Source organism: Schistosoma mansoni, chromosome 1 (assembly GCF_000237925.1).
Source record: "Schistosoma mansoni strain Puerto Rico chromosome 1, complete genome".
Taxonomy (NCBI): Eukaryota; Metazoa; Platyhelminthes; class Trematoda; order Strigeidida; family Schistosomatidae; genus Schistosoma; species Schistosoma mansoni.
Genome location: NC_031495.1, coordinates 44,260,204 through 44,273,491, shown reverse-complemented (window position 1 = coordinate 44,273,491; position 13,288 = coordinate 44,260,204). Strand labels below are relative to the sequence as shown.

General features: G+C 30.9%; 1 protein-coding gene and 1 non-coding gene across 2 annotated transcripts in view; both read left to right on the top strand.

The window, feature by feature from the left end:
• Nucleotides 1–11,939, top strand: part of Smp_173030 (aminopeptidase A (M01 family)) — a gene marked incomplete at both ends in the record, with an annotated part of 28,770 nt that extends 16,831 nt beyond the window's left edge. The window contains 8 exons of the mRNA XM_018794541.1: nucleotides 1,432–1,519; nucleotides 3,387–3,572; nucleotides 6,530–6,649; nucleotides 6,900–6,912; nucleotides 8,196–8,350; nucleotides 9,429–9,542; nucleotides 10,436–10,570; nucleotides 11,865–11,939. Coding sequence (XP_018648944.1) covers nucleotides 1,432–1,519; nucleotides 3,387–3,572; nucleotides 6,530–6,649; nucleotides 6,900–6,912; nucleotides 8,196–8,350; nucleotides 9,429–9,542; nucleotides 10,436–10,570; nucleotides 11,865–11,939 — 886 coding nt within the window. The remainder of the gene's footprint in view (nucleotides 1–1,431; nucleotides 1,520–3,386; nucleotides 3,573–6,529; nucleotides 6,650–6,899; nucleotides 6,913–8,195; nucleotides 8,351–9,428; nucleotides 9,543–10,435; nucleotides 10,571–11,864) is intronic.
• On the top strand, nucleotides 6,132–6,198 carry Smp_tRNA_01154_Lys_TTT.1.1. The gene has a single exon. It is a non-coding gene (tRNA).
• Nucleotides 11,940–13,288: the final 1,349 nt, after the last annotated feature.

Below are 13,288 nucleotides of genomic sequence, written 5' to 3'. Positions count from 1 at the left end.
TCGTTTTCTCCTGCATTTGTTGTTACGTGTGTGATAGAAGAGACAGATCATCTGAGAAGTCTAGATCGTCCAGCTGCATCCTAGCTGTCTACTGTATCCCGTTCTTCCCTACAGATGTTGACGTCTTCATAATCCAGTCGATTACCAGGAGAAAGAGAAAGGGTGAGAGTAAGCAACCTTGCCTAACACCGGTCTTTACCTCGAACGAGTGGGTGAGTTGTCCTCCATGAACGACTTGGCAGTTTAATCCATGATCGGAATTCCGTATGATATTGACTAACTTCTCATGCAGGTACTCCGTAGTGTCAAAGAAGCCTCCATAGTGTTGTCCTGTCCACGCTATCAAATGCTTTATCATAGTCAATGAGTCGTTAGAAATATATTTATGAAAAAAGAACGGACCACTATTTTGAAAGCAATAATTTTTGTTTGATTCTTATGTATGGTTTTTTGTGGCTGATTACTTTAAATCAATCTTTGTGGCAAACACATTACTTTCATCTTTTTAGCACAGTACAACATTGTTGTAGTTTGCTGATAATAATAGGTGTTTTCTATAAATTCATGAGATTTATGATGTTTTGTATAAGTCTTATACTCTATTGAACGATTTTAAAACCAAAACATTGCAAAAAATAAGTCTTGGTTATGGTTGACAGGTTTTTTAAAGATTAACTTTGATTTGCAAGGGTTTTCCATTACTGATTGGGATCAGTTAATATATTATTGAAAGAAATACATGATATGTATAAATGACAATAGTATATCAGAAATATACGTCTGTTATTACTGTATTAACAGATATATCGTCCCTATTTAACTAAAATTTCAGTAGTATCTATTTGGTGAAACTACCCTAAAGAGGATCACTTGTCTATCGTACCGTATAATTTCCCTTTTTCATCTTTGTTTCTCAGAATTTCAATTGATAAGTGTATCATACTCTAGATAAGATCATCGTGCTATGACATTCATTATCTATCAGATAATGAAAGTAAACAATATTCTATTAATTTTTTTTAAGGTTAAGTAGATTTACCATAAAAATATAATTATTAGTTTACTACAATTAGTCGAAAAAATGTCCTAAATCCACTTTCGAACTGGTTAACACTTGTATGTGATATATATCATTTACTTTAACGGATCTCATTAGCTCCAGTTTACAACCTGTCCACTAGAAATACTATCAGTGTACTACATATGAAAATCATTCCTTACAAAGTTAAACCAACAAGTGGAAAGTAAATTAAAAATTCATTTCGATGTATTAAACTACTGCTTTTCATATTCACGATTCTTTCAGCCTGTAATGATATAGCCTATGACTAAATGAACCGAGTGTCATTTCTCTACTTATATATTTACAGCTGCAATTCATTTAATTCCGTTCTTTCTTATATATATATTCAATTTCCGTTTATTCTACAGATATCTTGCAACCAGTCAACTTCAACCAACTGATGCTCGACGTGTATTTCCTTGCTGGGATGAACCTGGATTTAAAGCACAATTTCAGGTGTGAAATTTCTTAACATCCAGTACGCCCTAATTTCAGTCATGTTTATTTAAACTTGCCCTGTTCAAAAACCAAAACTAACCCAGCAATATTAATATAAAATAATGATAAACAGTTTGTTGGTAAACAGCATAACTAATAATCAAAAGTTTGTTTTATCCCTACTAGTCGAATTTTAGAAAGCTAAGACAAATAAATATATTTCAATTTCCAGATGACTAAGTTGTTTGGTAACATACTGATAAAATATAGATCAGCTTAGAGTTTATTTAAATCAAAGTTATGCAATAAATTCAGTTCGAATCCCTCTTTAGATATAGAAAAGTCAAATGAAAAAAAGAACCAGTCAATCGGTTCATTACACAGATAGTTGAAATGACTCTGTATTTCATATATAACGTTCATCAGTTGGCTTTATAATTTTCTATAAACAGATGACAATTTTCTTTTATTGTGGAGCGGATATAAAAATTTAGAAAACTTATGACTGAATTCGTGATTAGTTATTATTAGGCTTACAAAACCATGGGATCGGTTCAAAATAAGAATATTCAAACTTCAATTTAGTCATTTCACGTCTGTTGATTAAAGAAAGTTTTGTTGCAATAAGAATTTAATAGTTGGGTTAGTCTGTTTGGGATCAAAATATGATAACATTATTACTTCGTAACTTTGCCGAACACACGTATATTATGTTTCAGTCTCAAATACCTAAAGTAATCTTAAGTTCATCCATAAACTATAAAACAGTAGATGGTAGGTCTATGTATTTGATAATCAGCTACATTTAACTTGTTTAAACCTCACAATTATTGTAAAACACTAATTGCATACGTAAGGTGTCAATAAAAGAAGTTTATTTTCCGCCTAAGAATCATATAAGCTTCCTACGAATACATATTTTTTCATTGTCTCGTTCTTCTCTATGTTCAGAGTCTTTTATATACATTCCAAGAAATAAGTCAAGATTGCTTAAGTGGTATTGTAAATTTGAATAAGACACAAATTAGACAGTTTTATGTAAGTCTTTCGGGAGTCCTAATACCATCGTAAATGAAATTGAAATATCGGGAATTCAGGTCCACCCTGACAGTGACTGCCTGACTTCATAAAAATTTAATTTTTACCTCAATATTTTTGTCTATAAAACAAATTAATCGCAATTCTGAATTAGATGTGATAAACAAGATTTATTCTTCTCTCTTCCCTCTTACACACTTACTTGAGTGAGAATTTCACGTTGTTTAGAAGGTTTTCTTGATAGAGACCCTAGAAGAAATAATGGACAATCAAGTTGATTCAACTATGCATCAAATATTCAATGTCTAAAAATTACAAAATATTATGAAACTGAGTAATTAAGTTGAAAACTTAAGAAGTCTTGTAGTCATTGAGCTGGATGTTTTGATTGGGAAGCTTTCAATGTTTATTTACAAAATCGTCAGTATTCACTTCAAAGACAATTGAACTATTAGTATTTTTCCACGGAGTTTAATAAATTCTATCCTTAATAAGCGAAGATGGATGGTGGGTAGCAGTGGAATCTCGTCCTGTTTGAAACTCGTCAGCTGGATGTACCTGCATCCCAGAGTTGGTGTTCACTCAAGGACTCGAACCCACTACTGTTCGCTTCAAAGAGATAAGCGAACAATACTAAGTGAATTTAGTTCTATTCTTTGTTTTAGTTAAATGTTTCCAATGATGAATACAAACTGTCTGTAAACAAGTTCAATGGCGATTGAATACGTCAATCTTTATTGCTTTATGCATTCCTTTTTTCTTCACAAACGGTTCGTTCTGTAGAAAAAAAACATATTTTTCTTAAAGCAGATTGTGATTTTTGATTACTACATTTTTATTTATACAGGTTAGCCTGATACGTCAGAAAGATTATCATTCACTATCAAATATGGCTTTAGAAAGTACTGAAGAACTTCACGATAACTGGTACCTTGATAAATATGAACCAAGTGTTAATATGTCAACATATTTGTTAGCATTTGTAGTTTCACAGTTTGCATCAATTCGTGGTATTGATTCCAAAGGAAGAAATGTATGTTTAAGTTGAATGTAATTTATTAATAGAACTCATTTATAAATCATAATAATTTTCATTGAAGTTTGATACCTTTTTTAAATTTTCTTTTATTCATAAAATTAAAAGAATTTTGGGAAGAATGTTAATAACCTAAAACAAATGAAATAATATATAGATGAATGTTAAGGTTTTGTATGAAGAAGATTAAGTATCCAACATGTAATCTTACGTCTCTAGTTGACTTGGTTGAAGATGTAAAATAACAAAGTTTAGTTTAGCAAAGGGTTCTGTTTTGTATCATCACTATTATTGTCATTAGTGTGATTTTGAATAATACATATATATTTACGATTGTATAGCTTTGAAAATGAATTCGCCAAATACGAAATTATCGACAATTTTGATGTTTGATTATAATTCCTTGAAAAAGCTTGGACCAGATTGCCAGGCAAAACGTTGGATTTACTTGAAATTCATTCGCTGAGATTTTACAAATACATTATTCCTATTTAATGTCTTACATCAATTCGGCGCTCAAATACTGTGAAACTATTCGCTCTAATTTAGACGAAAGTTCTTATATACTTCACATTACTTTATCGGGTATATAATTTCTATGGTAATATGAAATGAATAACTAGGTTAAAGACCTGTATCTGCTGTTCATTATTCATAGCCTGATCAATATGTCTCAAAAGATTTTTTCGCAGAAAATTGTTTTATACCCATAACCTTGTTAGGAAATCGTTGTATAACAAACCCAGACAATTAATATTATTATAATCATCGATATAATAGTAATTTAGTGGCAGGCACTAGAGATTAGCTGTCAACATTTCATGTATACCCTATTTTTAAATGAATTAATTAACTATACCAAAATTTTGATTCTGTTCATCGTACTAACTTCGTACTCATAAGGGATCGAAGGTAAAGATTTCAATAGAATAACACGACTTCATTAAGTTTTTCACTAGGAGTTTAGAATCTGTTTTAATTTAATATCCGAAGTTGCAACTTGAGTTTGATACATTTATAGGTATGAAGTTAATCAAACGGTAAGGTGAGAACAAACAGCATACTTTAGCTCTACATATATATGCATGTATAATTTTAAAAGATAAATTTTATTATGGAATATAGACGACGCATAAGGTTTTAAAACTAAGTCATATAAGATGCGTAAAATCAAGAAAGATTACTGATGGTCAATTAAACATGGATACTTAGAGAACAAATGTAAAACTAATAGATTGACATTGCAGTTACGTAAACAAGGAAACTGAATTCTAAAGGATTTTGTCTAGTGAATAGGAAATCAAAGCAGTAAACAGTTAAGATAGAAAAATTTTGGAAACATTATTAGGAATGAACAATTTCGAATATACAAAATCGATTTAATAATCGGGGGGGGGGTAATAAGAAAGAGAAAAACAAACAAAAATTCGACAGTGACATAATAAATTAAAGGGGTTGACAAATTATTTGTTATTTTGAGGGACTGACAATGAATACATTTTATTGTTTTATGATAAACTTTATAAATTATCCAGAAATTAGTATAGGACAGTCAATTAAATGTTTAGTAATGTAAACGTTAACCATTCTCCCCTCATTATTTTTAAAATTATCATGTAACAAATCTTTCCACACATACAGAAAGCAAATGTGCTTAAATTTTCACTGAAGTAAGTGGATTGATAAGTATGTGTATAGTTTGTTATATGTATGCATACAGAAAATAATTTAGAGTTTGTAGCACATTTGAACTTAACCATTCAAATCAGAAGGTATCGTGGTGTATGCTACTCATGTCTGTCGATATAAGTAGTGTGTCACACCAGTCGAAAGTAGAAAACCTAATTACAGAAGGTTGGGTTGATGGATTGGAAAAGAATGATAACGGAGACTAATTGTTATGGCAATTAAGGAACAACAAATTTTGAGATAATTGAAGGAGGATTTTCAAATGAAGTACTGAAAGTACAATTTTCACATCCAATGAAAGAACTCTGTAAACTTGTATTAAAATACATTAAGCTTTCCCCATCTATGTTTTCGTTCAATTTTATAAATGAATTCACAAATTTTCATAGTTAATACATAGAATACTATCAGCTAGTAGTTTGTTTTATTCTCCAATTAGATATAATGTATTTATAATATATTTTTGTAAACATTAGACAGGTTCACTTACGTTCACTTAGATTGTTTACTTTTCTCAAGTATTCATAGAAAAATAATAAATAAACAAAGTTTGTTTCTTTAAATTATAAAGCTTAATCTAACTCAATATACATGTAACGATACAGATTGTAGTAAATAAACATTGTGATTTTGTAAATAAATAAAGATTTATTTATTTATTATTAATATTTATTGTGTTTATAAGCAAAGATAGATAATGGCTAGCAGTGGAATCCAGTGCTTGTGAATTAAGGCTTACATCGATACAATACGCACAGTATGCACATATGCCAATAAGAGACTGATCAATTTCAGTCCTAAACATCAATGGGAAGATTCAAACAAACAATACTAAGTGAATTTAAACAAGCAAGTGGCTATCAGGACTCAGTAGCTGAGTGGATAACGCGATGGCGTTTTAAGAGAAAGGTACTGGGTTCGAGTCCCAGAGTGAACATCAACTCAGGGATGCAGGTACATTCAGTTGACGAATCACAAATAGGACGAAACGCGCGTCGTGGATTCCACTGCTAACCATTATCCATCTTTGCTTATAATGCTTGTGAATTTAGGCTATATCGAAGCAATACGCACAGTATGCACATATACCAATAAGAGACTGACCAGTTACAGTCTTAATCAATGGGAAGATTCAAACAAACAATACTAAGTGAATTTATTGTGTTTGTTCTTGTTTATCTAATTACTTTTTTCTCCTTTCAATAAACAAAATTGTTGTTAATTACACATTTGTTTATTTTTTTTTCAAAATATAAATCAATAAGTTTACTGTATGGACAAGATCAGATAAAATTAATTCAGCTAAGTATGCTCTTGAAACAGGGAAGAAAATCATTGGATTTTTTGAAGAATATTTTGAACTTCCTTATCCACTTAGAAAAACAGGTCAGTGTTTCATAATTTTATTCGGAATAGATCAAGCATTTTTATAAGTTATATATATATATTGTGTTTCTGCTCTATAATTCTAATGTATTTGAATATTTATTGCATATGATATTCTGATCATACAGGAAATGGAGTATTATTAATCAGAAGGGGGATTTGTGGAGATTTTAGTAATTTTAATCAGAAAAAAATAATTTAAACTATGTAAACATTTTAGTATTAAATATTTTAGTATTGAACATTTAGTTTTTACCACAGTGTGAGTGTGATTTATAGAAGTGATTGTTGTTGTATATGAGCATTCCAAAGAATAAACCAGGTTTACTAATAACAATAAACGCCAGAATAAGCGAAATTTCAGCTAATACTCTATTTTATTTAGTTGAGATCATGAGTCAATTGAAGCTAGACTACCATGGAAAACCTAGAAGGACTGGACGGACTTTTCGTTCTATTGTGGGACTCCTCAGCAGTGCGCATCCACGACCACGCTTCGCGAGATTCGAACCCAGGACCTACCAGTCTCACGCCAGAGCACTTAGCCGATAGACCATTGAGCCAGCATCCAACGGTGTTAATGTCTCACTTCAACCAATCCACGAAATCGAGCAACCGTTCACCAATGTCTTCAGTGAGTTGATATCTCCCAACAGAGGAGTCCCACAATAGAACGAAAAGTCCGTCCAGTCCTTCTAGGTTTTCCATGGTAGTCTAGCTTCAATTGACTCATGATCTCAACTATATAAAATAGAGTATTAGCTGAAATTTCGCTTATTCTGGCGTTTATTGTTATTAGTAAACCTGGTTTATTCTTTGGAATGCTCATATACAACAACAATCACTTCTATAAATCACACTCACACTGTGGTAAAAACTAAATGTTCAATACGAAAATGTTTAATCTAAGAGTATCGGTTTTGTATATTTAAAAAGATTTGTTATTTTTATGAAGTAAAATGACTTTAAGTTTACATAGTTTAAATTATTTTTTTCTGATTGGCGTTATTTCAGCTAAGTCCTTTATAAAGGAATGGAATTACGAAACTGATGCTCAACAACTCGACCTGTCTTTAAACTAGCAATAAACCTAGCACTGCTCCAGGTGGAGTTCTAACATAAGATAGTTTAATCTAAATTCATTACTTTTAAATCCCACACTTCTAGTACACTTCAGTGGCTAGAGTTTCAATGTGCTAGTTCATCCATCTGCATATGAAGCTTTTGTTTTTGTGAATGCAATCATAGTGTATGGTAGTTTAGCTTCCCTGAAGTAGATAAATTTATTGCATTATTTTGAAGTGAAACATTTTTCAACCTACTAATTCTACACTTTCGTATTATCTCTACCTAATTTATAAACTGAACGAAATTTCTTTCTGTAGACGTTCGTTGAGCAATGTCAGCGAAAACTAATTAAACAGTATAGTGGAAAAGTAAGAGTGCTATTAAAGGAAGTCAAGAATAAAAGAACCTATTTTTCACTTGCTAAACGTCTACATAAATCATAATAGTAAATTTATTTTTTTCATCTTTAAATATCAGATATGGTAGCGGTGCCTGATTTTGCTGCTGGAGCAATGGAGAATTGGGGTCTTATGATATATAGAGAAGCAACAATGTTATGGGATCCTGAATTTGGTACAGCAGCTACCCAACAAAAAGTGGCAACGGTTATTTCGCATGAAGTCGCTCATCAGGTAATGTATGACCAATAAACAGAAATTTGAGTGTACCATTAGAATAATTAATTTTAAAGAGAGTGTAAGGAACTAAATGAAATATTGTATCTAGACAATTACTTTTATAGAAAAAATATACTGATAACTAATCAATGCTAATCCACGTTTTGTTAGAAAGATGCCCGTAAATTAGCTGAGTATTATATTTGATAAACATATGCTTCTGTTTACTACTACTACTGCAAAATACTTTTTACCTTATACTCTTACTTACTTACGTACTTACACCTGTTACTCCCAATGGAGCATAGGCCGCCAACCAGCATTCTACAACCCACTCAATCTGTCCTGGGCCTTCTTTTCTAGTTCTATCCAGTTTTTGTTCATTCTTCTCACATCTGTCTTCATTTCTCGGCGTAATATGTTCTTTGGTCTTCCTCTTCTCCTTTGGCCTTCAGGATTCCATGTGAGGGCTTGTCTTGTGACACCGTTGGGTGATTTTCTCAATGTGTGTTCTATACACTTCCAGCGCTTCTTCCTGATTCCTTCCTCCACTGGAATCTGGTTTGTTGTCTCCCACAGTAGCCTGTTGTTACCTTATACTCAGATGATGAATATACTTAATAGATAATCTGTGTTTTATGCAGTCCGTTTGTAGATGAGTAGTACCTTTGAACTAGCACATGTTTAATCTTAGGTAAAAGCTTTGATATTTACAGATATATTTAACTAAAATATTTTTACCAGTTGATTCACTTATATAAATAATGTGTTATTCTGATGTAGGTCGTTTTGACAGCATTATACCGACCTTTAGTTTATATCTTTATAACATGAAGAGTAATACTGGTTATTTTAAGTAACTTTACAAAATGTACTTATCATCACTTTGATGTTTTACCTGAGACGGACAAGATCAACAGTTCAGAAGAATAACAAATTTCCTTGTTTCAGTATGCAAAGTAGACCAACGTCGTATTTATCAGTAAAATAATCATATCTACAGAAATTTTTATTAATAGAATGATTAATTAGATATTTCGAAACAGCTGTCAAATTTTAGGATACAGATATATTTTTACATCTACATTTTTAGTGGTTTGGAAATTTAGTTACTTTGAATTGGTGGGATGACCTATGGTTAAATGAAGGTTTCGCTAGTTTTGCTGAATATATTGGAGTGGATCATGTTCATCCGGAGTGGGGAATGGTATGTTGTATTTATTTTATACGGATTGATTATTGTCCAATGACCGTTTTCTTGTTCCTTAAGTCTTTGGTAAAAAAAAGGAAATTATTGATCACGAAATAAAATTAAGAAAGATCAACCAGTGTAGTTGATAAACAATTGACATCATCAGTTGATTTCATATCCTAACCGATCTGTAACCTTATTCTTCAAAAAAATGTTATGTTCATTGAAATGTGGCAAACCGTTTTTCTATCGAATTTAATTTTTTTGCTATATACTGCATTTTCATTTTAGCGCACAATCATTTATGATTCATTACTATTTACTTACTGAGATATCAGTTTCAAAATTGTCATAAAGGGAAAATGAAGTGGCTTGCTGACATTTTTATTAGCAATTTGTTGTATTACTCCAACTAAAATGATGAGACCTTATATCGTACACATCAAATCGTTATCATTTCTAGAGTAAGAAGCTAACTGAAGTAATATTAAGTTGGAAAAATGCTCCGTTAGGTAATCAAAGATTCTGTCACCTAATAAGCTGAAACTAATATCAGCTTTCTAAGACATTAAGAGGTAAAGGATTACTTATCTATCTATCAAATAGAAGTGATCATAAGTAAAGTGAAAATCCATAGAGATAATCCTAAGTATTCATTGTTTCTCTAGGTGATACACAATAATCGAATTTCCTTATTTAATTAGTTCCATGAATTCTAATGCATATATGTAAAATAGATGAATACTAGTAGACACATATATTTTTGCTGAAAAGTTATGCAACCTAGTTAGTTAGAATATTCAAAAACTTATCTTAAAAGAAGGAAAAATACCTAAATAAGTATCTTTCAGTTTATTTAATAATATATTCAAAAAGTAATTCTGATTTACTTTGTTTTAAACATAAAGGATGAACAATTTCTTCTGGATGATATACAGAAAGTGCTGATTAGTGATTCGTTAGCAACTTCTCGGCCAGTCATACAACCTGTTTATTATCCAAATGAAATTAATGAAATTTTCGATCCGATTTCTTATAATAAGGCAAGTTTTTCTATATTTTTTTAGAAATAAAATAAAACTTATAAAGTTTCGGTGATATCCATACCTTATTCGTACTCATAAAATAATCCAGTGGGTGTTTCGTTATCTATGTATGTTAAAATCTACAATTTTTGTTACGGTCCCCTTGAAGTAAGATTTATTCTAGCTTCAGAACAGACCAATTTATTTATTAGTCAGTCACACGTTGACCTTCCCAGTTATTCGTTTACTAAATTTGACTTTTTTGAATACGAACGTTTATGTGTGTATCACTTACTCTATTCATCATATCTTTAACTAATTCTTATCTGACTATAAATATTGAGTCACGCTTGATCAAGTCGAGTTGGAAAGTTTGCCTTCTCCGGCCTGCTTCTTCACTTCATTCCTTTGGTTGTCTGTCTAAGTCAACAAGTGTATGAAATGTACGTACCCAGAATTCGTCACCTATTTTACTTATTTTATTCCGTAGTTCACTAGGGCGAAATAAGTCGGTAACTACATACGAGGGTAACAGAGATATATATTTTGTTGACATCATTGTTCGATGAAATTGGAGTCAGATCACAGGACCACTAAAACTTTGTATATTTCTAAAGCATTTGAATGAATCGATATTCAGAGAACGTCCATTTAACCCGTTTTAATAAAAGCCACTGTAAACTTTTCAGACTTGACCTCTGTGTACATAAAAAAGCGCAGAAAACCTCTCTTTGTAGTGGTTAATAGAATTTTAATGGGATAATTTTTTCTGTTGAACAATATTACTGATGTTCACGTATTAGTTTGATTTTTAATTTGACTATGACAATTCATAGTGTATTCATTTCATTATTTCCAACTTCACTATGTTATGCTCTATTGTTTTATCATAATCAATGATAAATACGTCTACTTTACATGAATAGCTGTTTTGTTTTATTTCAATGTATAAAGACATTTCACTAAAATTAATTTATCACCATATCTTTAGGCTGGTGGCACCTCACCAATCGATATGATTCAATCTGCATGTAGTTGCCTTTAAGGACTTTGGAAAAGTAAAAAAACAAAAACATTTCTAAGAAGCGTTTCTTTAAAGAAGTATGTAGATGTTAAGATACGGCATTTCAGTGATGCATAGAAAATGATAAAGATAATTTACATTGTTGCTTTTTCTCTTTCAAATGAGATAGTATATATATATATATATATATCAAATTCTATCTTATCCTATAACAACTGTAAAACCGTTGTTAGTCCGTATACAATTGGTAATTAGTGGTTATCTTTCACGTGGTATACTATTTTTCAGGGTGCGTCCGTTTTGAGAATGATGGAGTCATTTATGGGTCGAAACACATTTCGTGCAGGTGTAAAGGTACGTTGAAGTTAATCTTCATTTAGTTTTCTTTCAAAAGTTCATTTTATTATGGCATTATATGATAATTTAATGGTTGTATTTAAACAAACAGTAGTTCATCTGTTTTAAAGAATTGAGAGCGATCGTGTAAATATTTGTTCTCTATATTGTTAATAACCTCTCAACTACAAATATTCTTGTGATATTGTGAACGTATTGTATTTGGAATTCGAAATCAGGCGGGCACCAAGTACAAAGGAATCATTCGTTCATACAAACACCACAATTCTCTAAAGTGTTACAGTAAATTACCTATACTTTCTCATTTCATTTGTAAACGTCATTCATGAACACTGGTTTAAATAGACTAATATTTATCTTTAGTAAGTGAGTGATTCATGTTGGAAGTAAAGTTAGTCATTATTTTGGAAAGTCTAAGCTATCTACTCGTACAGACAAACTTACTAAAATTATAAAATATCTAAATCAAAGATAATAAGTTTCTTCATTGTCCTTAGCTTCTATTAATTTATACCCGAAGAGGTATCAAGATGAAAAATTGTTCTTATTTCAGTTTCAATGAAACATTGTAGTAACTGCCAATAAGTGTCATCATTTTCAGACTGAAAAGAACACAAGAAAACAAATTAATATGGTTAGTAAAGATATACCAATAATAAGCTTTATCTTAATCAGATATTTAGACACTGTTGCAGAGCACTTTTACAGGTATTTGGCTATTTAGTGACAGCTCATAAAACCCTAATAATTGAAGTAAAGCTACAAAATGATATTTAAAAAATATCCCAGTCGAGGAACAAACTCAGATTAATAATACTCTGTGAAGTGACACTTGATTACAAAACATATGGAACCTAGATGAACATAATTTGAATTGAGTAACAGTTTACAATTTCCACATACAATTACATATGAAGATTACTGCATATCAATTAAATTTCGTTTCTTAGATACTAACTATCTCCGTATGCGTTATGATACACTACAAACAAATCAGCTAACAAGACCCGATGTAGTAAAGTAACCGATCTTCTGGAAAGATCATTTACTTCAGTAAATAATCAGTGTTTTTATTATAACCATCAATATTTTTTGGTAATAGTTGAAAATTTCAAGGAAAGATTTTTAAGCAAAATATGTACTGTATTTGGAAAATTATTATTACTTTTTTTGTGGTAAAATAAGATTTATCTGCAGGTGCTACTTATCCTTTTATCAGTAAATGAAAAAACATTAGCAATAATAGCCAGTTATTATTAAATCACCCACTTAATACATGGTTTATTTTAACAATATGTAACAGTTATGTGATTAGAATAATAAGATCCTAAGTTTAATAGCATAAGAGGTTTGTG